The sequence below is a fragment of the Microcaecilia unicolor genome, chromosome 14 (genome assembly GCF_901765095.1).
Source record: "Microcaecilia unicolor chromosome 14, aMicUni1.1, whole genome shotgun sequence".
In the NCBI taxonomy this organism is placed as follows: domain Eukaryota; kingdom Metazoa; phylum Chordata; class Amphibia; order Gymnophiona; family Siphonopidae; genus Microcaecilia; species Microcaecilia unicolor.
This window is the reverse complement of record NC_044044.1, coordinates 39,599,481-39,625,087: the sequence shown is the minus strand read 5'-3', so window position 1 is coordinate 39,625,087 and position 25,607 is coordinate 39,599,481. Positions and strand designations below refer to the sequence as shown.

The window sequence follows — 25,607 nt, the reverse complement described above, 5'->3', positions numbered from 1 at the left end:
GAGACCAACAAAGAAGGCAGAGCACTGGAACCTGTACTGCTGATGGCAGCCTTGGAGGGCACATCCTCGGGGGCACAGTCTTACTATTTGAGTTTATCTGCTATGTGTATCAAATCTATGCAGATGGTTCAGAACTCAGCTGGGAAGCTGCCAGGTGCCCTTGACCTGGATTGGCCGCTGTAGGGGACAGGATGCTGGGCTTGATGGGCCTTTGGTCTTTTCCCAGTGTGGTATTACTTATGTACTTATATTTGTTGTTTGATCTGCCAAGGTTTGAACATATTACTGTTAACTGAAAAGACTGAGGTGGTTACCAGTTGCTGCTCATGTGAAATATAAATTACTTATGTATCAGGTGTCTTCTGTATATTTGAATCAAGTGGTACAGAGATATGTTCCATCTCGTCAATTACGATCATTGACGTTTTGTGACCTTGTAACGCCTGTTTTATCTCAAGTGCATTTGGACATAACCAAAAGAGGAACTTTTTCAGCGACTGGACTGTTGGGAGTAGAATAAGCTGCCTAGTAGTGGACTTAAAAACGAGTGACACGGACAAACATTTAAGTAACAATTGAAAACTCATTTGATATGCCCAGCATATTATGAGTCTGTTGGTGCTGCTTCTTAGTTTAATTACGGGATTTGGACATTGTTTTTTAATTTTTTTTTCCTTTTTGACTGTTTATCATGAAGAATTTGTTTTTATGTGATTTTATGTATTGTATTTTTGTTTGCCGCCCTGGATAAGGGAGGGTTATAAGTAATAAATCCAATCCAATGATTGGAAAGAACACCTGTAGCAGCTTAACAAAAGAAAAGGTTTGCAAATGAACATTCAAAACGAATATATCTTAGGTAAAACACAATATAGCCAGTTATCACATAAGCAATAACCATCAGGCTCTGGGTGACATCTGAGTGCAGGATTCAATCTGATGGGAAGGAATGAGGCACCCGACACAGCACTTGTACCCATGATGGAGCGCGATGAATACTACAGATTCCCTTCTTATCTTCAATCCAGGTTCTGGACCAGCCACGTTGGAGAAACAGCAAAAGAAAGGTATAAGAGTTGGGGGGATACAACCATGAGGAAGGGTGGATGAACAAAAAAACCCTGGAGTGGAAAAAGGAAGGTGGCTGGCACACACTTTTTTTTTAGAGATAAAAGAAGTGGGGAAAAGTAAACCAGGCTTGTCCAAAGAACTGGGACCAAACAATAAAATCAACACAGTTTATTAATGTTTCCTTAGAAATGACTCGACACAACATTGTGTTTCGGCGTGGCGGCCTGCATCGGGAGTCTTATGTCTTAAGGAAAGACTGATGGTCTCATTTTACATTTAGGTTGAAAAACAGAAGGCTTGAAATAGCAACATAAAGTTGGTCTTAAAAAAGACCGTTGCGTCAAACCGTAAGGCACTGGAGTAAGCACTGATGCAACAGTGAAGCTATTTCTAAGGGAACATTAATAAACTGTGTTGATTTTATTGTTTGGTCCCAGGTCTTCGGATAAACCTGGTTTATTTTTCCCACTTCATTTATCTCTGTTTGCTGCCCCGTGGCATCTATTGAGTTCTCCACGTACGTGGATCCTCTAACACACTTTTTTAGACCTTTCTGAGCTCTGGGTGAGCAACAATGCTATGGTGCCACTGGATGACGACATCACCAGCGTGTGGGCTTACTCATCTCGCTTGTCCACAGAGCTTGAATCCTGAAAAGTCTGCAAGGCTTTCAATATTCAGAAAAACTTAAAAGTTGTGTAAATCTCACACATTACATTATTACTATTATTAACTCAAAACAATCCACCCAAAAGTAAAAATTCATCCTTTCAAAGAAGAAATATAACAGATATTTCTCTAGGATAGACTACAACCTTTCACCTAGACTCAGCCAAAGCAGAAAGCAAATGGAACACGATTGCTTGCTTCTTCATTATGTTGCTTGTAACAAATTGCAATGACTGCTGACAGTTACCAACACACAGGTCATTTTCCAGTCAGAAAACCTTGGCCTTAAAATTTAGTTCAGTCCTGTAAAAGGCTCCTAAATCACTGCATTCTCAGTACCATCACTGAACTTTCTGGTAGCTAAGTATTCTTAGAAAACAGACACCTAAAATCACCTTGTCCGACGTGCACTGGGATGGCTTTAATTTTCCCTTTGCTATTAACATAGCATTAATTTTTGCTGCCACGGCTGCAGCGGCATCCAGGGCTCCCGAGGGCGCAATGACACCCTCGCTTCCAGCATTTCCCATCATAGCATCTCCACAGCCCGGGAAAAATCCAACAGGCTGAGGCCCAGCAGGCAGGGCTCCCCCTATCACCGCACCAGGGGAGAACAGAGGTGAAGCGGGTGGACCAGGCTGATCCCACTTGCTGCGCCGCCTGCAAGGAAAAAAACAGATAGAATTACTCATAAATAAAGACAATGTGAAAGTGGGTGGTTGAAGAGGAAAAAGGTATAATGCAACACTCCAATGTCCCCTCTATTCATCTCAGATATCAAGCACATTGTGATTCTGGGCAAATCACTTAACACTCTACTGCCCCATGTGCAAAATAAGTAGCTGTTTATAACATGCCAAAGTAACACAAACCAATGGGAAAGAAAAACTCCGCTAAATTTAGAAAACTACGGCCAAAAGCAGCGGATCGATATGTGATTTGCAAGATAGTGGATCAATAATGGAAGAGGAAAAGGTGACGTCTTAATCAATAAGATTACATAGATTGCTTCATTTTCATGTACTTGAAGCTAAGTGGAGCACAGTTCCTTCACCCTGTTTACACGACACTCCTGAGAACATAGAGGCGTATTTTCAAAGCACTTAGCCTTCCAGAGTTCCATAGGTTTCTTTGCAAGGCTTTGAAAATATGCCTCATATCCTGTTTCCAATAGTAGCCAAAGCCATGTTGCAAGTACCTGGCAGACACCCAAATAATAGCAATGTTTTATAGGCGACCAGTGGCTTCCCCATGACCATCTCAGTAGTCCTGAAACGGTTACACGTGACATAACCCTTTATCTTGGGCACAGCCAAAGAAGTTTGCATATTATATACAGCAGCCAAAACCAGCGGATCGATATATGATTTGCAAGACAGTGGATCAATAATGGAAGAGGAAAAGGTGACGTCTTAATCAATAAGATTACATTGATATAGTCACTGAGATTTAATCATAGGTCCTCATATCTATATGTATGTAATCTTATTAAGACGTCACCGGTCTGAGGTCCTTTTCCTCTTCCATTATTGATCCACTATCTTGCTGTATATAATATGCAAACTTCTTTGGCTGTGCCCAAGATAAAGGGTTATGTCACGTGTAACCGTTTCAGGACTACTGAGATGGTCATGGGGAAGCCACTGGTCGCCTATAAAACGTTGCTACTATTTGGGTGTCTGCCAGGTCCTTGCCACATGGCTTTGGCCACTATTGGAAACAGGACATGAGGCATATTTTCAAAGCACTTGGCCTTGCAAAGAACCCTATGGAACTCTGGACGGCTAAGTGCTTTGAAAATACGCCTCTATGTTGTCAGGAGTGTTGTGTAAACAGGGTGAAGGAAGGGAGCTGCTGCTGGGTAAGGAAATCCCCAACCATTTATTGGGGGGTAGCGTGACAAGCGCCCCAAAGGCTATTAATGGAGCCTGTGGATGTCCCGGGAGGGGGGGGAGACGTTTCCAGGCTCTCAAACCCCCCTAAGACACGCCCCTTCCACATTATGACGTCATCGAGGAGGAGCTGTCGATTGTCGAGCGGGATCCGGAGGGGCTGCGGTTCCCCTCCCCCTCGGTGGTCGCCATCCCCCCCGCCCCCCCGGCCTCCTCTCTCTCTCCCCCTCCCCCCGAGGCGCCGCCTCCCGTCCTCTCACCCGCCGCTCGCCCGAGCGCTCCCTGCAGACATGGCGAACACCACCCGCCGCTCGCTCCGTCCTCTCCTCCCCTCTCTCTCTCTCTCTGCTCCGGACCAGCGGCGCCGCCACGTCACGTGAAGCACGCACGCACGTCGCACGACTGCTTCCGCCCTGACTCGCGGGCCACTTCCTGCGCCGGAGACGCCATCTTTGATTTGGGCAACCGGAAAGGCCTATGACGTGGCGCATTGGCTTAACTAACTGTAACGTTCTTAGGCAAGATGATGCTCTCGTGTCTTTTATTGTTGCATCTCTTTCCTTAGATTCCATTAGCTGTTTCTGCAGAAGAGCATTAGGCCTAGGGAAGGAGAAGGAATGTCTGTCTCACTATTTTGACGTCATCATCAGTTGCACTAGGAAGAGGAAGTGGTTAACTCAGGCCTTCATACATTGCTTAGCTCAGTGCTTCCCTTTCCTCAGGGCTCAGTCCCCAGCCATGTGGACATCCTGAAAGTCTGACAAGCTTGGGAACCACTGGATTAGCCACTTTTGGAGATTTGGACAATGAATATGCATGAGATCAAGTTGCATGCAGATCAATCTCATGCCTATTTATCATGCAAATCTTGAAAACCCAATTGGCCCTTGAAGACCATGGTGTGTTCTGTTGAGTGCAGGAGTGGCCTAGTGGTTAGGGTGGTGGACTCTGGTCCTGGGGAACTGAGGAACTGACTTTGATTCCCACTTCAGGCACAGGCAGCTCCTTGTGACTCTGGGCAAGTCACTTAACCCCCCCCCCCCCCCCCCCCAGGTACAAATAAGTACCTATATACAATATGTAAGACGCATTGAGCCTGCCATGAGTGGGAAAACGCAGGGTACAAATGTAACTAAAATAAATAAAATACACCAAACTAACATGGTTGTACACCAGTGATTCCCAACTGAGCTTTTCTCTTTGCACCTCCACTATTACCAATGTCCCTTAGTCATATTATTTCTTCACCCTAGCATTATTTATTACATTTCTACCCACAGTTTCCCACATATTTGCAGGCTCAATGTGGCTTATATTATAATCTTTTCAGGTTAGATACTCAGAAATGGCAGTCTCTGCATGAATGTTCACAAGGTCCTGCCTCTTCCTCTATAGGCTTCCTGTGAGATTGGGAAGTCATGCAGATTACAGGGGTTTGTCAATGCCTCATATTGACACAGCTTCTTGTGTGCACTGCTGTTTCTGTTGCTGCCACCAGTACCTTGCTGCTACTACCTTCATACTTTGACTAATTGGTGAGAGGAAGGAAGAGGATGATATGACCCCAGATGATGAAAGCAAAATAGCAGATTTCCCCTACAAGAATGTTAAAATAGGCTCACACTGAATACAAGTTTGGGAAGGACTGCTGTTCACATACCTAAGGACAGCTAGGTACAGGGAGGGTATACGGCCAAGTTTTTGCTGTTATTTATTCTGTAGTCCAGTGGCATTTACTTCCAGCCCGCAACAACCACAAACCGTTCAGAATTTCATGTTCTCTAATACATATTCATTTTCCAACATTCCACTTCCCCCAAAAGACCAAAATAAATATATAACCATATCTGTTTTACATAGTATGCATGATAGATTTCCATATAAGGGAGACAATAATGTAAACCTAGTTGTGCATATTCATCAAGGTTATCTTGAGGACACACTTGCAGCTCTCATGCATACCATTTTTGCAACCTGTCCTGAAGAAAAATGTATTTCTCACAGGCTGTGATGCCCTTTCCTGGCCAGCATAAGATTTCTCCAAAAATAATCACAAATGTGCCTTCTTCACAAGTGGGACCAGAAGGTTAATCAAATACATATCACTGGTCACTGTGATGTTTGCAAAATAGAAGCCACTCAGAACTCCCCTATGACTATCAGAGTACTAAGTGTGACTTAGTAATTGCCTCGTACTCAACAGGATACAATCTGGACTGCTCGGGGATCAGGTCAGTCCAGATTTTTTGATTTTCTGGATTCTCAGGCTGTAATATAAAAATTCCTATTTTAGCATCTATCTCTGCCTTCACCATGCAGCATCTCACTTACCCTTCTAGCATCTCTCCTCTCCTTTCAGTATCTCACTTACCCTTCAAGCATCTCCACTGTTCAAATGAGGGGTGCTGCCTTCCCCCCCCCCCCCCCCACTTCATTCCCTCCCCGCAGTCAGGAGTCTTTCTCCACCCTCACCCTGCCTGCTTGCTTGCTCTCCGAGGCCGCCAAGGCACCCTGTGATTATGCCTCTCTCCCGCAGTCTGGCATTTTTTCCCCACACCCAACTCTGCCCGCTTGCTCTCACCTTCTCCAGAAGTCTTCAAGCTGCTGGTATAATAAGTTTTAACAAACAGTAAACAGCAGATTTTGATCACCATTGCTAAACTGTACACCACTTTCAGCTCTTGTAGAGAAAGGTGGCATATGAAGTAATTAAAACTGCCAACCATCACCAAGGTTTAACTTTAGAACACTGCTTATCACATTATTAACAACAGACCAGGTACTGAACTGGATTGATGGGGCAACCATCTGGCTCCAGATAGTTCCTTAATATTGTCAATCAAGTTCTGCAAATGTAGAGACCAAACCACACAAAGCATTACAGTAATCGTTTTATTTTGTTAGAATTATGCAGTTTTTAAATTGTACATGCATGAAGCAGTCTTACCAGTAAGACTCCTTAAAGTCACATCTTGAATAGCAAAGAAGTTTAGAACAATCAGCTAAAAGAGACCTGACTTTGTCACAGTGGTACTTGGAGGTATCTATGGGAAATTTGACAGGAAAATTCATGGCCTAGAGCAGCAATCACCAGCCTATAGGCCTCCATAAAACCAACCGTGCGTAATCCACATTCCCTTTTATTACAACAGCCTAGAGGTGGACCATCATATCACTAACTTTGTTTCCGATGTAATACATTTTCCATTTACTTCGCTTGGATGATGTTTTATGGTGTTATTTTTGTAGACACTGTGTAACACTCAAGTGTGAAGAAACAAGTAGGCGAAATTATCCAGTGATAGGTAACCTTAGCTAATAAAGAAGAACCATTCTTCCTCACACATACGCCCCTGAGTTTCAGTCTCTCTGAAATACTGCTGGTAGATAACCTGAGTGTATTTTGACGATGTTGTTCAAATAGTAATAGGGGACACGTGGCCCTTAGCGGAAGTCATATTCGCTGTAGCTTAAAATGCGAACATGGTCTTTTTCACTCTTGCCTGTAAACCAGAAGGTCAACTCCTGCCAACACAACACGCAGGAGGATGTGGAGCCCCTTAATATAATACTAAATTTGAAACTTTCCTTGTAGTTACCATTCATCGTTCTAGAGCCAGCTCCGCCACCAGGAATTCTCACTTAATAAATGTAACAGTGGCCAGTGTATACTTCACGCAGTACCTTAGAATAAAACTCACGGCCAGCTTCACCACCAAATTCAACTCCTACACTGTAAAGTGCTCAGCAGTGACAATCTCCACTTCTGCCACAGGCCCTATCTTACAGAACAGCTCTTTAATGATGGCTACACACCTCCACTCTTGTCCCATTGGTTCAAAGTCCAGCAAAATGTGTGTTTACTTTTCTTGTAAGCACAAGAATAAAGGGTATCTACATAATCTTTCACAGACAATTTATTAGTCATCTACTAGAAAAATATTTCAAGATATTCTCTACTGCATAAAACACAAAGCTAGGTCTGTGCAAAATTTGACAGTGAAACAAAGGGCAAACAAAGGCTGAATATTGGCTGTTGACCCTTACTCCACTTGGCTATGTGAAAATAACACAGAACTTACAATTCTCTGCTCATAACGTGTCTTTAAAAAGGCAGAGTGGTTAGTAGTCAGTTTCAATAGTGCCTCAAGGAAAAGACTGACTGAGGACAGGATAAAATAGGAAATTCAGCAGGGTAACAAAATTAAGACACAAACTAGGTAACAGGCTTGGCAATCTCTTGATTTTTACCATCCAGCATGCCCAGTGGGCTCCCCAGGTTACAAAAGTTAATCTCTGGACATTTCAACTACACTTTTCTCTAGGGCTAAAATAACATCCCTGAAAAACAGGAACAAAATACTGGCAAGAAAACAAACGCTTATCATGGGAACAGAAAGTGGTACAGTAGACTTTACAGCGGAAAACTGCTGAGTCTCTATTTCAAAATACACAAAATAAATTACAGTTAAATTTATTTGAAAAATCTCTAACACATACACCCCTTCTGTTTATTGCTCAGACTGTCCACCCTTACCCCTTTTTCAGTGCTTCTCAATCTAATCCTCACGGCATACCCAGCCGTTTTTCGGAAACCCACAAGGAATATACGTGATATAGATTTGCATGCCGATCTTCTTGGGGATATCCTGAAAAGCTGACTAAACTAAGAAGCACCTGCCTTGGTTCCTCAGGTAAGGGTGAAACTCTATCCAGAACAAGCAGCATCAACTCTTAAGCTGGAGCTGAGCAATAATACAGTTCCTGCCTTCGCTCTCCTTCAACTCAGCCATCTGACACTACATAACACATTTCCTCAAAACACCAGCTGGGCATGGTTACATGCAACAAACTCTACTCCCTACACTGCATCTGGAAAAAAGGCACCTTTGTGATTATAGGTTGTCATTAGCAAATATGGCACGTTAATAAACGTATATAACCAACACTGAGATGGATCATGTATTCTCCCCTTTCAATGCCACCAGAAGCCCCCAAATCACATAAGAACTGCCATACTGGGTCAGGCCAAAAGTGGCCAATCCACGTCACAAATAACATAGTATCAAAGTAGATGACGGCAGAAAAAGACTTGCACGGTCCATCCAGTCTGCCCAACAAGATAAACTCATATGTGCTACTTTTTGTGTATACCTGACCTTGATTTGTACCTGTCCTTTTCAGGGCACAGACCGTAGAAGTCTGCCCAGCACTATCCCCGCCTCCCAACCACCAGCCCCGCCTCCCCCCACGGCTCTGCCACCCAATCTCGGCTAAGCTTCTGAGGATCCATTCCTTCTGAACAGGATTCCTTTATGTTTATCCCACGCATACCTTTTTCATCTCCACCACCTCCCGCGGGAGGGCATTCCAAGTATCCACCACTCTCTCCATGAAGAAATACTTCCTGCCATTTTTCTTGAGTCTGCCCCCCTTCAACCTCATTTCATGTCCTCTCGTTCTACCGCCTTCCCATCTCCGGAAAAGGTTCGTTTGCGGATTAATACCTTTCAAATATTTGAACGTCTGTATCATATTTGAATATGGTAGAGTCCCAGGAAGTAGCTAAATTCCACATTACCAACCCCCAGAGATAAGGCAGTGGCTTTCCCAAGGTCTACTCTAATATCAGTCTACTGACTTTTTCCGTAGGAATGTCTCAAAACCTTTTTTTTTTTCAGGGCTCAGATACACTAACCGCTTTTACCACAAAGTATGGCAACAAATTCCACCATGCAAAAAATATTTTGTACGATTTGTTGTAAAAGTATTACAATATAACTCCATGGCATCGCCCCTAATTTTACCCATTCCACTCTACTCAGGATTTTGTAGACCTGTATCTTTATCTCCCCCTTCAGCCATCTCTTGTCCAAGCTGAAGAGCCCTAGCCTCTTTAAGGGGATACGAGCATTTCACTTGCCTTTCTCAGTACATGATACATTTGAGAATATTTCAACATATTTTCACAATGGCGTCTACATTTCATTCCTGGGTGAGGGCTCCTAACGTGAAACTAACCACCAAGTAGCTATAATTTGGGTTACTCTTCCCTACGTGCATCACTGAATTTCATCTGCCATTTAGATGCCCAGTCTTCTGGTCTCCCAAGTTCCTCCTCCAATCTCTCACAATCCACATGCAATTTCTCAACTTTGAATCCTATGTGTCATCTGCAAAGGTGATGACATCACTCTTATTCCATTTCAGCATCATTTATAAATATGTTAAAAAGCACTGATCTCAGGACCAATCCCTTCCTCTACCGGGAGAATTGGCCATGTCACCGTACTCTGTTTCCTGTCTTTTTCAGCAGTTCCCCAATCCACAACAGTACACGGCCTTCTACCCCATGGCTTTTTCATTGCCTCGGGAGTCTTTCACGAGGCACTTTATTTGTGACTTTGTCAAATGTCTTTTGAAAAGCCAGATATGGAAAAGCAACTAGCTCACTTCTATCCATAGGTTTATTAACTCACCTCAAATCTTCCTACAATCTATCCCCCATACAGAACAGTCATCACATTTTTGAAGTGTGTGTGGGGGTGGGGGGGGGGGGGGTAAGACAGACAAGTGCTTTGGTCCCAAACCAGTAGAAACAAGCTGTGTAGTGTAATTCACAAATTCTGAGGAATCTGACAGGGGCCATGACTTGAATACTTCTGCTGTGCTTCCTGGAATTCGTGGGAGCACAATCTTATTTCACATAGGCCTTTTGTCATTCCCAACCTACAGGGCCGGCTCTGTAAACCTGTGACCGTGTCCTGGATGGAGCCAACAGTGCTCAAGCCTTCTTGGGACCGGCTGCTAACTGAAAGCTGATGTGTGTTTCCATCACACCTAAACTAGGAAAAGCTAAAGACAGTTCAGAAGACAGAGGGATCTCTGTCCCCTTCCACAGCAAGAGCTCCCAGAGCAGTTATAACATGGCTATTACTCTCTGTAACTAAATGACACAAGCTGCTAAATATATTAAAATGTAAACTAGAATTGTCTCAGATGAACATGGAACCAGTGTTCAAGGCAAAAGTAAGTTTTAAATAGAGGGAAATTACTTCCATAAAATAAACAAGAAATATGTAATAGTTCTTTCCCTTGCAGGGCCTGATTTCAGTAACTAGCTTTCTTAATTAAGATAATAATGATAGAATGTGTAATATCTTAGTGCTGAGGGTTTGGTCACATCTTGCAGTTCACGTGCTTTTCTCTCTTTTCAAGTCACTGAATCCTTCTTCTTTCGGAAAGGCGACTTCAAACGCTTCCAGACGCTGGTTTTTGGTTTGGACTTTTTCTCCAGAGCGAGTGCAGCTTCCTTCTCCTTCCTGCGAATTTCTCGCACGAGGGCATGAAACACATCATCAATGTAATAACGGAAGGCAGCCGATGTCTCAAAGAAGGGACAGCTGAACTCGCGGGCCAGAGCACTGCCTTCTTGCTTAGAGACCTACCATACAGGAAACACATAGTAAGCGTTACAATATGGAACTGCCCTATCATAGATCAGCCACAAAAATAGTGATTAATGTGATAAAATGGCCAATCCAAATTGTGTTAACTAGAAATCCTATCGTATTCCCTCAAACAAATATTACAGTTGTGTAATCAGCATGCCATTGGCATAAATCTATATGGTCTGTGCCAGAGCCAGTGGTTGGAGGCGGGGCTGGTGGTTGGGAAGTGGGGATAGTGCTGGGCAGACTTATACGGTCTGTGTCAGAACCGGTGGTGGGAGGCAGGGATAGTGCTGGGCAGACTTATACGGTCTGTGTCAGAGCTGGTGGTGGGAGGTGGGACTGGTAGTTGGGAGGCGGGGATAGTGCTGGGCAGACTTATACGGTCTGTGTCAGAGCTGGTGGTGGGAGGTGGGGCTGATAGTTGGGAGGCGGGGATAGTGCTGGGCAGACTTATACGGTCTGTGCCAGAGCCGGTGGTGGGAGGCAGGGCTGGTGGTTGGGAGGCGGGGATGATGCTGGGCAGACTTATAGGGTCTGTGCCAGAGCTGGTGGTGGGAGGCGGGGATAGTGCTGGGCAGACTTATACGGTCTGTGCCAGAGCCGGAGGTGGGGCTGGTGGTTGGGAGGAGAGGATAGTGCTGGGCAGATACGGTCTGTGCCAGAGCCGGTGGTGGGAGGCGGGGATAGTGCTGGGCAGACTTATACGGTCTGTGCCAGAACTGGTGGTGGGAGGCGAGGCTGGTGGTTGGGAGGCAGGGATAGAGCTGGGCAGACTTATACGGTCTGTGCCAGAACCGGTGGTGGGAGGCGAGGCTGGTGGTTGGGAGGCGGGGATAGTGCTGGGCAGACTACACGGTCTGTGCCCTAAAAAGGACAGGTACAAATCAAGGTAAGGTATACACAAAAAGTAGCACATATGAGTTTATCTTGTTGGGCAGACTGGATGGACCGTGCAGGTCTTTTTCTGCCGTCATCTGCTATGTTACTTGTTTGAAGGTGTTATTGGATGTTTCAGCAAAAGGACCAATGCAAGAGTTCAGCGACGGGCCAGTTTCCCCCATTCTGGGACGGCCTTTTTTCTAATTTTTCAAAATGAAAATGTAATTGCATAACTGATTGGATGGTAATTTATGTAGAAAGGAAAAAAAATATGCAAAAGTCCACAGTGCTAGAAGAGAAAGCAGAACTTTCTGAACAATTCCCTCACATGGAGAACAAAAGATCTCATTCACGGGAAACACATTTTTGTTCACGTGTCCACTACCTGTCGGAGCTGGGCCAAATCCGACTTGTTCCCAACGAGAACTACTGGTGTGTTGTCAGTGCGTCGGACACGATATATGAGCTGTTTGAACTCTCGCACTTCATGGAAGCTCCGACGATCCGTAATTGAGTAGCAGATGATAAATCCTTCACCTGCTCTCATATACTGGTCCCTCATGGCTGTGAACTCCGCCTATGAGTACAAAAGGACAGCAATTCAATTTTTGCAGACAAGCTGGTCACTGTGCCAGGCCCATCACGCTTTGCGTTCAACAGCTGCAAACATTTGAAGAAAGCGGACAAGCACAACAGTTATCCAGACTTCACCAAACAATGAAAGAGAGTACGGCAGAGAGATGAGGGAGAGACAGTTGGTCTTTGTTTGCTGATAGAATTTCACTCAAGTCATGTTTTCAAACAATATATCCACCCAAAATCACTACAGCAGGAAGGAACAATGAAAAATGGTTGACTTTAAGCACGATACTGGGTGCAGTCTGTGGAGTTAACACAAGGTGGCAGCAGGAGGCACTGACTTACCTGTCCAGCTGTGTCCAAGATATCCAGATTTGCTGGCTCATCATCTATCCGAATTTGTATTTTATAGGCATCTTCTAAAAGACGAGGAAATGTATCCATTCAGTAAAACAGCACACACACACAAAATCCCCATAATCTAAACATATATTTCTGATAAAAACTTTAATTGGTGTCAGAATAACCTTTCCCCATCAATTTCTATAAATAACTTCAACGATGTTTTGGTACGGCTATGCAGCCCTGAACTCAAACTTCATCTCCTTTTCTGAAAGCGAACTCCGTGACATAGCGCGCAGTCAGCTTCAGTGAAAGGGCCCCCTAACAGAATTAGCACAGACTAAATGCTAAGAAACCCATTTTATAACTACCCCGCGCTTTCCCACTCACGCCAGGCTCAATGCAGCTTACATGGGGCAATGGAGGGTTAAGTGACTTGCCCAGAGTCACAAGGAGCTCCCTGTGCCTGAAGTGGGACCAAAGTCCACCACCCTAACCACTAGGCCACTCCTCCACTGTTGCTACTATTTGAGATTCTACATGGAATGTTGCTATTCCACTTGAAGTCAGCCCTTGCAGATCACCAATGTGGCCGCGCAGGCTTCTACATGGAATGTTGCTAGTGAAATAGCAACATTCCATGTAGAATCTCCAAGAGTAGCAACATTCCATGTAGAATCTCCAATAGTAGCAACATTCCATGTAGAATCTCCAAGAGTAGCAACATTCCATGTAGAATCTCCAATAGTATCTATTTTATTTTTGTTACATTTGTACCCTGCGCTTTCCCACTCATGGCAGGCTCAATGCGGCTTACATGGGGCAATGGAGGGTTAAGTGACTTGCCCAGAGTCACAAGGAGCTGCCTGTGCCTGAAATGGGAATCCAACTCAGTTCCTCAGGACCAAAGTCCACCACCCTAACCACTAGGCCACTCCTCCACTGTTGCTACTATTTGAGATTCTACATGGAATGTTGCTATTCCAACATTCCATGTAGAAGTCGGCCCTTGCAGCTCACCAATGTGGCCGCGCAGGCTTCTGCTTCTGTGAGTCTGACAGAAACAGAAGCCTGCGCAGCCTTCTACATGGAATGTTGCTAGTGGAATAGCAACATTCCATGTAGAATCTCCAGTAGTAGCAGCATTCCATGTAGAATCTCCAATAGTAGCAAGATTCCATCTAGAATCTCCAATAGTAGCAACATTCCATCTAGAATCTCCAGTAGTAGCAACATTCCATGTAGAATCTCCAATAGCAGCAACATTCCATTTAGAATCTCCAATAGTAGCAACATTCCATCTAGAATCTCCAATAGTAGCAACATTCCATGTAGAATCTCCAATAGTATCTATTTTATTTTTGTTACATTTGTACCCTGCGCTTTCCCACTCATGGCAGGCTCAATGCGGCTTACATGGGGCAATGGAGGGTTAAGTGACTTGCCCAGAGTCACAAGGAGCTGCCTGTGCCTTCAGTGGGAATCCAACTCAGTTCCTCAGTTCCCCAGGACCAAAGTCCACCACCCTAACCACTAGGCCACTCCTCCACTCCATTGAGTGTATTAATTCTGATGCAGTCAATGGTACTAAGCCACGCAGACCTACTGTAACGGAATCTATGCGGGATGCAAAGATCAAATCATAAAGAAACTTCAGACCGCCCAAAACACAGCAGCCAGGCTTATATTTGGAAAAACCCGTTTTGACAGCGCCAAACCACTCCGAGAAAAACTACATTGGCTACCAATCAAAGAACGCATCACTTTCAAAATCTGCACAACTGTTCATAAAATTATTTACGGCGAGGCACCGGGATACATGACAGACCTCATCAACCTGCCAACCAGAAACACTACAAAATCTGCACGATCATACCTAAACCTCCACTACCAGGCAGCAAAGGACTCAAATACAAATCCACCTATGCATCCAGCTTTTCCTACTTAAGCGCACAACTATGGAACGCACTACCAAAAGCAGTAAAAACTACGCTCGACCACCTAAATGTTCGGAAAGCACTAAAGACGGACCTGTTCAGAAGAGCATACTCCACTGACCCAACATAAAATACCTGGACACTTGCGACACAATATAACCAAAGACCGTAACGGACATTACCTGACTCTTCCTCCCCCTCTCCCTAACTTCCCCCCAATTGTACCTACCATACATGTACCTCATTCTACCACAATATCACTTTGTATTCATTCATACCATGTATTTGTTCAGACCGGAATCGGCTAATGCCGGTAACGGTAATACGTAAGCCACATTGAGCTTGCAAAAAGGTGGGAAAATGTGGGATACAAATGTAACTAATAATAATAATTCCATTAGCATGCTCTAAACTTTAGCAAAAAGGCTCCTTAGTGCAAGGTGTCTGGAAGAAACTTATTCAGTGCTAACCAGCACTAGCCAATGTGATGAAAAATAGTCACACTCATCCCCCCTTGTTCTGTTCTGTAATCACTTCTTTATTAAAAGCACATTCAGGTAATACTAAGTCCAGCAGCATTTTTAACCATTTCACTGAGGCAGAACGGACTCTCTTACCAATGGTGGGGTCGTGGTCTTCCGGAAACCGATGACTGATAAACTGCATCGTCATTGCTGCCCATGAAAAGACAAGATCAGTGGTAAAGAACAGTGGGCATTCTCAGGTTCTAATCTGTGCAATGATCACCAGTGATCGGAAGTGAAGCAAACGTCTACATCCTTTAACCAAACACAGACCGCCTTTTCACTAGGCTTCGGTACCTTCAGCACGAGCTTAGTTTTCCTGCTGAGCATTAGTGCTAGCCTTTGTCGGGAAACATTACATTTTAATTTTCATTCGTAAAGTCTAACACACGCATCAATTCATACAAGTTACCACCCGTGTATGTACAACAACAAAATATTTATCTTACCTGATAATTTTCTTTCCTTTAGCCACAGCTGGTAGATAGTCACAAGCCACCTATCTACCAGCAGGTGGAGATAAAGAGCACCGATTTGTACTCTGGCACATTGGACGGTGTACTCCTGGAACCCTCAGTATTTCTCATAACAAAGCACAGGACAGAATATGTCAAAGCCACACCTCTCCTTCCTCACAACCCCCTCCCATATCCATGTAAACAAAACCACGAAAACAGACAAGAAACAATGAACAACACAATTGCAGCGCGCACTTCTTTGACACCCGACTCCCCCAGCTCCGTCCATGTCAGCTCGGGGTGGTACTCTGGATTCATCTGCTACGACTAAAGGAAAGAAAATTATCAGCTAAGATAACATTTTTCCTTCCTTAGTGTCAGCAGCAGATGAATCCAGAGACAGGTGGGATATAGCAAAGCAGTACCTAAACTGGTTGGAGAACCAAAACCCCAAACGCCGCCTCCATGCTGGCGGCCATATCTATGCGATAATGTTTAACAAAAGTATGCGTCAATGCCCAGGTTGCTGCCCTACAGATGTCACCCAGAGCCACTAGGCGAAACAGCGCCCAAGAAGCCAACACCCAAGTGGAATGCGCGCAAAGGCCCACCGGTGGTGTGCGACCTGCCAGAACATACGCTGAAGCGATAGCTTCCTTAACCTAACGATAGAAATCAAACAAAATAAAACATGGAAAGGAAAATAAGATGATACCTTTTTTATTGGACATAACTTAATACATTTCTTGATTAGCTTTCGAAGGTCACCCTTCTTCCTCGACTACCACACTCCTCTACTTAACCCAACGAGAAATCATCGCCTTAGAAGCCGCTTCACCTCTGCGAGGCCCCAAAGGATCTGAAAGATGGAAATCATTTGTCAAAGCCAAGTATTGTAGAAGGACACGTAATCAAGAAAAGCCTTCTAGATACTGGTCCCTGCAAAAAAAGACAGAAAGAGGGGCTGATTCAGATGAAACGTGGAGACCGCCTTTGGAGAAAAAAAAGACAGCAACGTACACACTGTGACCCCTGCTGCCGAAAAAACCCTCCAAAAAGGGTTCCCTGCAAGAGACAGCCTGAAGCTCCGACACTTTTCACACAAATGAGAGTACAACCAGAAACACTGATTTCAGAGTGAGATCTTTCAGGGTGCCTCTCCACAAAGGCTCAAAGGGCACCCCCTGCAAGGACCGCAGAACCAAATTAAGGTTCCATGGTGGACTCAGTCAAGCCAGCAGACAGCGCAGCTGTGTAACCCCCTTAATAAACTGGATGACATCTGGATGCAAAGCCAGGGAGGAGCCCGCAACCCTGCCTCTATAGCAGACAAATGCCACTACTTACTCTCGCAGCTAGCTGACTGCCAAACCCTTCGTCAAACCCTCCTGCAAGAAAGGCAAAATCTGCTCTAGGGAGACCAAGCTCTGGTGAAGCAGGTGGTCTCAAAAAAGCGCCACACCTATGCGTAAGTCGCCGACATAGACCACTTTTTAGCGCGAAGTAAGGTAGCAGTAACCTCATCCGAGTACCCCTTCTTCCTCAACTTCGACCACTCAAGAGCCAGGCCATAAGACCAAAGGGGGAGGGATCATCCATAACCAGGGGACCCTGGCACAGGAGACCCGGAGCCGGTGGAAGGGCTGATCGAGCAACAGAATCACCAGGTCCGCATACCACGTCCGACATGGCCAGTCCGGAGCAATGAGAAGTACTCGTCCTCGATGATTTTGAATGCGGTGAAGAACTTGGCCAATGAGCAGCCACTGGGGAAACACATAGAGGAGGCTGGACACTGGCCACTGCTGCAGCAGGGCGTCGATGCACTCTGACCCATAGCTCCGCTTCCTACTGAAAAACCTAGGGGCTTTTCCACTGCGGTGCGTCGCCACATCACTGGAACCCTCCACTTCTGCACGAGCAAGCAGAAGGCCTGCCTCCAATAGCTCCTATTCCCCCAGGTCCACATTGTGCCGACTGAGAAAGTCGGCTGTCATATTCTGCGTTCCCGCTATGTGAGCTGCCAACAGCTGAGATAAATGACGCTCCGTCCAAATCATTAGCAAATTTGCCTCATGGGCCAGCGCCGAGCTGCGAGTGCCCTCCTGGGGGCTGATATAAGCTACCATCGTCATGTTGTCTGAGAACACTCACACCGGTTTTCCCTCTACCAGGTGGGTGAACGCCCAGAGTTCCAAGCGATTGATGGACCAAAGAGACTCGACTTCCAACCAGAATCCCTGAGTGTACTGGGACTGAAAATGCGCTTCCTACTCAATCGGAGGAAGCCAATGGAACCTCATGAGTCAGATTGCTCGCACGTAACCACCAGGTCTTCACCACTGGCAACGATCAGAAGCATCACTCATAATACTGGGACACCGGGATCCAACGTGATAATAGGGAGAGCTGTAAGGGGCGCATATGAGCCCAATGTACCACCTCCAACGTCTCCGCCATAGACTTCAACACCTGTGCATAATCCCACACTCTGGACGTGGGGGATTGAAGGAACTGAACAATCTGAGCCCCTCAGCTTGCCCCGTCCCTGGCTGGGCAAAAACACCCTGCCATGCACCGTGTCAAAAACCACCCCGAGATACTCGAGATTGAGATGGCAGAAGACGACTCTTGTCCAAGTTGATAACCCATCCCAGTGACTGTAAGAGTGGCATGCACCAGCTTTCTGCAGTTTGTACAGCTTTAGAATGATATGAGCTCAACAAACCCAAAGCTACAGCTGAAGAAAAAGCACATCAGCTGTACCAAACTGGAAAACATCTATATATATAAAACTCACCCTCAATGTTCTGAAGACAGTGACGTCAGTGAAGCCAAGCCCTGACTTCCTTCAAAAAGGTTCGAAGGTTCGTGGTGGTGAAGCCACCAAAATTGCTCCGGGCCCCGCCCTCGAGGGTGGAGCAATGGCAGAACAAAGAAGGGGTTGGGAGGGAGGGAGGCGGGGGGAGGGAGGGAATCGCTCCGGGCCCCGCCCTTGCGTCAAACGTCATGACGTTGAGGGCGGAGCAATGCCAGAACAACAAAGGGGTTGGCAGGGAGGGAGGGAGGCAGGGAGGGGTGTTGCCGACGAAAACCTTGATGGAAGAACCAAGGGGTTCACAGGGAGGGAGGCGGGGGGGGGGGGGGGGTTGCGACATCGCTCCTGGCCCCACCCTCGTGTCAAACATCATGACGTTGAGAGCGGAGCAATGGCAGAACGAAGGGGTTGGGCAGGGAGGGGGGAGGGTGTTGGCGACGAAAACCTTGATGGCAGAACAACCAAGGGGTTCACAGGGAGGGAGGCGGGGGGGGGGGGTGTGTGTGAAATCGCTCCGGGCCCCGCCCTCGCGTCAAACGTCAAGATGTTGAGAGCAGAGCAATGGCAGAACGAAGGGGTTGGGCAGGGAGGGGGGGGGGGGGGTGTTGGCGACGAAAACCTTGCTAGCGCCTGTTTCACTTGCTCAGAAACGGGTCTCTTTTGCTAGTATACAATAAACAACCAATGACTCAAACTAATACCCAAACAAGTAGTCAAAGTCACCGAGGAAGGATTTTGATAAGCAGAAACACTGCAACAGTAGAATACTGTTTAAAGTAAGTTGCACAGCTGAGTAGGACTGACCTGACAGAGTAAGAAAGCAGAGCAATTTTTCTCCTCCTCTGATCTAAAATGCGATGTCTCTTGTTGGCAGGGAGGGGGGTGGTTAGTTGATTGAGGTGTTAACTTGTATGAATTGATAGTTAGGTGCTTCAAATCTTTTTTTTTGTTTTAATTTATATTTTGATTAATGGTACCAGTTCGCTTCTCTTATAATGGGAACTAAGATATGAATATTATTACTTGTTTTAATGGTTTTTTTCTCATCCCCCCCCCCCCCCCGGTATATTAATTTTGAAATGTAATCAAGGAAATATTTCAATAAAAAATAAGAAAAAAATGTTAGGTCTCATCATAACCATGAAAACCAGCCTATGCTTAAGTCGGCCTAGTGTAACAAAATGAACATACCACTTTTCCCAACACCACCAGCTCCAAGCATCACAAGCTTATACTCGCGGGACTGAATGTTGCTGGCGGTACCGGTCTGTCGGCCAACAGAAGAATCCATCTCGCCAGAATACTTGATGTCTCTGTAGCAGAGTCTGCAAAAATCCCACAAAAGAGGCTTGGAAAGCAAGAGTTTTGTTTTGCCTGCTACAAACTTTACAAACTTTGCTCCTGATCATATCTTATTCAAACCCGACTCTACCTCCAGAGCTGGGCAATAAGAAAACGGCAGGTTTTTTAAATACAATTGCTCTCCAACGTTAATGGATTCACACGAGTGGGTGTTGAGATTTTTCCATGGGTAACTCTCTGTACTAAATGGAAAGGTCCACAGCTCCAAGCTTGGCAAGAAGCTACATGAGACAGGAAATTAAAGGTGCCATGGGTCCACTCACAATCAAATGAACACACTTTTGGAGAATTACTCCAACAGTGGATTAAGGACAACATATATGAGAAAATAATTTGTAACAAAAAAAAAAAAACCGGACACCACCATAAAGAATATTTCTGTTCTTGGCACTCAATATCAAGACAGTTTCTCCATAATGCAGAATGCTTCAATCTTTCAGTGGGAACAGAAATATGTTTCTTACCAGACCAAAGTGTGTGTCATTTTGTTGAGCCTGGTGTTATTTACAAGCACACTAGCTGCTTCTAGCTTGGGACAGAATCACATGATGTTTCCTAAAATTAACTTCCTTTTTCTGGACTTCTGGGAAACATCAGTAAAGATCTTAAGATTGTTTTGGTCCTGCCAACATGCAGGTGACAGCTCAGCAAACATAGTAACATATAGTAACATAGCAGATGACGGCAGAAAAAGACCTGCACGGTCCATCCAGTCTGCCCAACAAGATAAACTGATATGTGTATACCTTACCTTGATTTGTACCTGTCCTTTTCCGGGCACAGACCGTGTAAGTCTGCCCAGCACTTTCCCCGCCTCCCAACCACCAGCCCCACCTCCCACCACCGGCTCTGGCACAGACCGTATAAGTCTGCCCAGCACTATCCCCGCCTCCCACCATCAGTTCTGGCACAGACCGTATAAATCTGCCCAGCACTATCCCTGCCGCCCAACCACCCGCCCCGCCTCCCACCACCAGCTCTGGCACAGACCATATAAGTCTGCCCAGCACTATCCCTGCCTCCCACCACCGGCTCTGGCACAGACCCTATAAGTCTGCCCAGCACTATCCCCGTCTCCCAACCACCGGCTCTGGCACAGACCGTATAAGTCTGCCCAGCACCATCCCCACTTCCCAACCACCAGTCCCGCCTCCCACCACCGGCTCTGGCACAGACCGTATAAATCTGTCCAGCACTGTCCCCGCCTCCCACCACCGGCTCTGGCACAGACCCTATAAGTCTGCCCAGCACTATCCCCGCCTCCCAACCACCAGCCCCACCTCCCACCACCGGCTCTGGCACAGACCGTATAAGTCTGCCCAGCACTAGCCCCGCCTCCCAACCACCAACCCTTCCTCCTCCCCACCAGTACTTTTTAGAAAATGTTTAGAGTTAAACTTCCCTTTGTGTTCCATGCAAATGACATCCAACAGCATTAAGAAACTGCAAGGCAAACAAAACCTGAAAGGCCCTGTTTTATAGCATTTGATGATATTGTCTGATATTAGCAACGAGTTTGCCAGCTCATCCCAGGTCAGGCCTGTTTTGACATGCTGCATTTTTATGGGTCTCGTCTCCATTCTCATTTCATTCAGAGGAATGAAAAGTGGAAGTGGGTTCTTTTAAACTCAATACATGCCTTTCAATTCCAGTCACACATTTAGTCTAACCACCTCTTTCCCTTCTGGGGTTGATGTTGAGGCAGGCATGCGGGATCCCTACTACTACTATTTAACATTTCTAAAGCGCTACTAGAGTTACGCAGCGCTGTACAATTTAACATAGAAGGACAGTCCCTGCTCAAAGAGCTTACAATCTAAAAGACAAGTGAACAGTCAGTCCGAAAGGGGCAGTCTGGATTTAGTGAACGGTAAGAGTTAGGTGCCGAATGCAGCATTGAAGAGGTGGGTTTTAAGCAAAGACTTGAAGATGGGCAGGGAGGGGGCTTGGCGTAAGGGCTCAGGAAGGTTGTTCCAAGCATAGGGTGAGGCGAGGCAGAATGAGCGGAGCCTGGAGTTGGCGGTGGTGGAGAAGGGTACTGAGAGGAGGGATTTGTCCTGTGAGCGGAGGTTATGGGTAGGAGCGTAAGGGGAGATGGGGGTAGAGAGGTAGTGAGGGGCGGCAGATTGAGTGGATTTGTAGGTGAGAAGGAGTAGCTTGAATTGAATTCCTCCCCAGCTGCTGTCCTGGGTGCCTGAATGTTTAACACCAACCCTACTGTATTCTATGCTACAATTCTTTTCTAAACCCAGAGCTCTTTCAGATCTGAGATTAGAGCGATCAATGTTGATACAACAGTGCCTGTAAGGAAGAACATGAAAACAAGGGTGTTGCCCATTAACACATAAAACATTTTGGATAGTCTCCCCCTGCAGCAATACATCTGTATATAGATTTAATTTTTAACTATGTCATGATGGCATTTCTATATAGATCTGTATCTCTCTATATATGAGTAACTTTTCCTCATCTTAAAAGAACAGATTCTCACCCTGGACAACAGGTTTCCGCCCAAGAAGCAAAAAGCTACATAAATCCCCCTACCCACTTTCAGGAAGCCTGAAAGCTTTTCCGATCTGACGAAGGGCAACCTTCGAAAGCTAATCAGGAAATGTACTAAGTTATGTCCAATAAAAAAGGTATCATCTTATTTTCTTTTCCATGTTTTATTTTGGTTGATTTCTATTGGTAACAGATTTCAAATAGCAGGTGGAGAAGGGGCTTATTTTGGGGATTTGCTCACACCTTTTTCAGTAGTAGCTCAAGGTGAGTAACATTCAGGTACACTGGCTATATTACTGCCTCCCCCACCCCAACTGGAGGAGTATCAGTACCCCCCCCCCCCCCCCCGTGATAATAACTTAAACCATAGACACATGTGCAACTGTCATGTCTATAATGCTACTAGAACAGCATCTGCTCAGATTTGGCAAGGACAGTGAGGAAAAGGGGTATTAGTGATCCCAGGTGGAAAGAATAACCCCATCACCAGCCTCATAATGGCACAGCCCCCCCTCCCCCCAGATTTAGCAAGGGCAGAACAGAGGGAGGAGCACAGGGTGACCCCCCCCCCCCCAGATTTAGCAAGGGCAGAATAGAGAGAGGAGCAAATGTGACTAACCCCCCCCAAAGCACCACCCTAATGGCACTAAGTAGGTCTTCCCTCCCCCTTCCCAGGAGGTAGGTTGGGTTAGTGACTCACTGGAGTGGCAACCCTGGCTGGAGCTACTCAGGCCGCCTCCTGCTCCCCCCGGGACGCGCTACGCTCTCACTGAAATTACCAGAAAATGGCGTCTCCAGGAGCTGGGTAGCAGACGCCGAAAGGCCCCGACCCGACCACCGCTGCGCTGGCGGAAGGGGAGGTCGCCTCTGCCCGGCGTCAGTCCGTTCGTTCCGGCCTCAGGCAACGCGTGCGCGCACCCCGTCACCCCCAGCAACAGCAGCCAGAGAGCCAGGCAGGCGCGCGCGTGACGGCCGGGGCCTGCCTGAGTTCTTCTGCGCATGCTTGCTTGGCATTCTTCCCCCGTCCTCTCTCCCTCTGATTCAAAGTCAGGAAACTTTATTGGTAAAAGCATTGTCCAATTGACAGTGATACGGGGAGGCGCAGCCAGATGCTACTCGCGCGCGCCATTTCCCAACATGCCAAGTTTCCCAGTGCCAGGCTGGAGCTAGTCCTGCTTTTAAACTGCATCCCAAGGCAATGTGCAATTCGTAGTGCCTGATCCTGTCCATTGAAATCATTCCTACAAGTCTCAAAATGCATTCTACTACTACTTAACATTTCTAAAGCGCTACTAGGGTTACGCAGCGCTGTACAATCTAACAAAGAAGGACAGTCCCTGTTCAAAGGAGCTTACAATCTAAAGGACAAAAAGTGCAGTCAATCAAGATTGAGGCAGTCTAGATTTCCTGGATAGAGGTACAATGGTTAGGTGCTGAAAGTGACATTGAAGAGGTGGGCTTTGAGTGAGGATTTGAAGATGGGCAGGGAAGGGGCTTGACGTATGGGCTCAGGGAGTTTATTCCAAGCATAGGGTGAGGCGAGGCGAGGCAGAAAGGGCGGAGCTTGGAGTTGGCGGTGGTGGAGAAGGGTACTGAAAGGAGTGATTTGTCCTGTGAGCGGAGGTTACGGGTGGGAACGTAAGGGGAGATGAGGGTAGAGAGGTTATGAGGGGCTGCAGACTCAGTGCATTTGTAGGTTAGAAGGAGAAGCTTGAACTGGATGTGGTACCTGATCAGAAGCCAGTGAAGTGACTTGAGGAGAGGGGTGATATGAGCATAATGGGGAGGTCAGAAATCTAGGACTGTCCCAAAGTCTGGTACCTTGGCATCTCTGATATTTCTTTCCCAGTGAATGAAGGATTTCCTCCTTCCTCACACATGCCAAGTCTAGAAGGCACATTTCACATTACAGGACCTGCAGGGCTACCATCAAGGGCCACAAATAGCAAACTGCTGCCCATATACATTAGGACACCAGTAGGAACAGTTTACACCAGCCCTCGATTTCTAAAAATACTACCCCGATGCATGAGGAAGTCTGCAGTACTGGTGGAAGAAGGCACTACTACAAATCCCACACAGCCCAAAACCAAGAATAGCCAAAAGTGTCTCTAGTGAATCTGGCTACAGAGCTGCCAAGTTACTCTTTCCAAGAGGGAGATTTTAGGCTAGTCCTGGACATTTTGGGACCTGCAGGCAGCATGGCTACAGAGATGGGAGAGGTTGCATGGGATCAACACTAGACACCATGAGCTTATCTGACCCATTATGTGGGCTGAAGCCAGTAGGTGGAACTTGTTAACCTTCAATTGCATTGTTTTGGGTTTACCAAAACGGCTGGACGGATTCAGGTTCCATAAGTGGAGAACGAGGCCAGTGTCAGACAGACTTACAGTGACCTGGGTCATTGGGGGCCTCCCTGGCCGCTGCCCGCCGCCCCACCACCCCTCTCCCACACGCCACAGAGCTTCAGTGGGTCCTTCCCCTTCCCAGTTCTACCTTGAGGGGTGGTCTAGTGGCTTCTTCGGGGGCAGGAAAGAATCCCGCTCTTTCCTGCCCACTGCAGCCACTCTGCCCGGTGTCGCCGTGGTAGTCTCACGGGTCTAGTCTGGGCAGCGGGCAGGAAGAAGCCCCCAGACCACCAAGGCCTTTCAAGGTTGGACTGGGGAGTGTGTGGGGGAGGGGGGAAGAGAGTCCACCCCTGTTTCTATGGAAAGGACAAATCAAGGCCAAGTATACGTATCATACCTTATACCATGAGTTTATCTTGTTGGGCAGACTGGACGGACTAGTCAGGTCTTTTTCTGCCCTCATCTACTATGTTCCATGGAAATGAAGCTGCTGGTGACACCTTTCCAGGCTCTTAAACCCCCCTAAGACACGCCCCTTCCACATTATGACGTCATCGAGGAGGAGCTGTCGATTGTCGAGCGGGATCCGGAGGGGCTGCGGTTCCCCTCCCCCCCCCCGGCCTCCTCTCTCTCTCTCCCCCTCCCCCCGAGGCGCCGCCTCCCGTCCTCTCACCCGCCGCTCGCCCGAGCGCTCCCTGCAGACATGGCGAACACCACCCGCCGCTCGCTGCGTCCTCTCCTCCCCTCTCTCTCTCTCTGCTCCGGACCA

At 46.6% G+C, this 25,607-nt stretch overlaps 2 protein-coding genes and 1 long non-coding RNA gene across 6 annotated transcripts in view; 1 reads left to right on the top strand and 2 right to left on the bottom strand.

Moving 5' to 3' along the window:
• The window catches only part of KHDC4 (KH domain containing 4, pre-mRNA splicing factor), a 19,662-nt gene extending 15,675 nt beyond the window's left edge, over nucleotides 1-3,987 (bottom strand). For both annotated transcript variants that reach the window (XM_030188212.1, XM_030188213.1), the window contains exons 1-2: nucleotides 3,893-3,987; nucleotides 2,136-2,400 (exon numbers count right to left, since the gene is read on the bottom strand). In XM_030188212.1, coding sequence (XP_030044072.1) covers nucleotides 2,136-2,400; nucleotides 3,893-3,924 — 297 coding nt within the window. In that variant the 5' untranslated portion in view covers nucleotides 3,925-3,987. The remainder of the gene's footprint in view (nucleotides 1-2,135; nucleotides 2,401-3,892) is intronic.
• LOC115458331 lies at nucleotides 2,471-10,782 on the top strand. Its single transcript, XR_003940039.1, has 3 exons — nucleotides 2,471-2,601; nucleotides 10,207-10,213; nucleotides 10,768-10,782. It is a non-coding gene; the product is annotated as an uncharacterized LOC115458331 (long non-coding RNA).
• RIT1 (Ras like without CAAX 1) lies at nucleotides 9,944-25,607 on the bottom strand. 3 transcript variants are annotated; one of them, XM_030188218.1, is made up of 6 exons: nucleotides 25,512-25,607; nucleotides 19,815-19,948; nucleotides 15,441-15,497; nucleotides 12,890-12,963; nucleotides 12,351-12,542; nucleotides 9,944-11,076 (listed from the first exon to the last, which is right to left on the bottom strand). In XM_030188218.1, exons 1-6 carry the CDS (start codon nucleotides 25,541-25,543, stop codon nucleotides 10,846-10,848), a joined length of 720 nt encoding a protein of 239 aa, XP_030044078.1. In that variant the 5' UTR covers nucleotides 25,544-25,607; the 3' UTR covers nucleotides 9,944-10,845. The 3 variants fall into 3 exon arrangements, with proteins under 3 accessions (XP_030044078.1, XP_030044080.1, XP_030044079.1); XM_030188220.1 differs by lacking the exon at nucleotides 25,512-25,607 and adding an exon at nucleotides 25,236-25,398; XM_030188219.1 differs by lacking the exon at nucleotides 25,512-25,607 and adding an exon at nucleotides 23,267-23,280.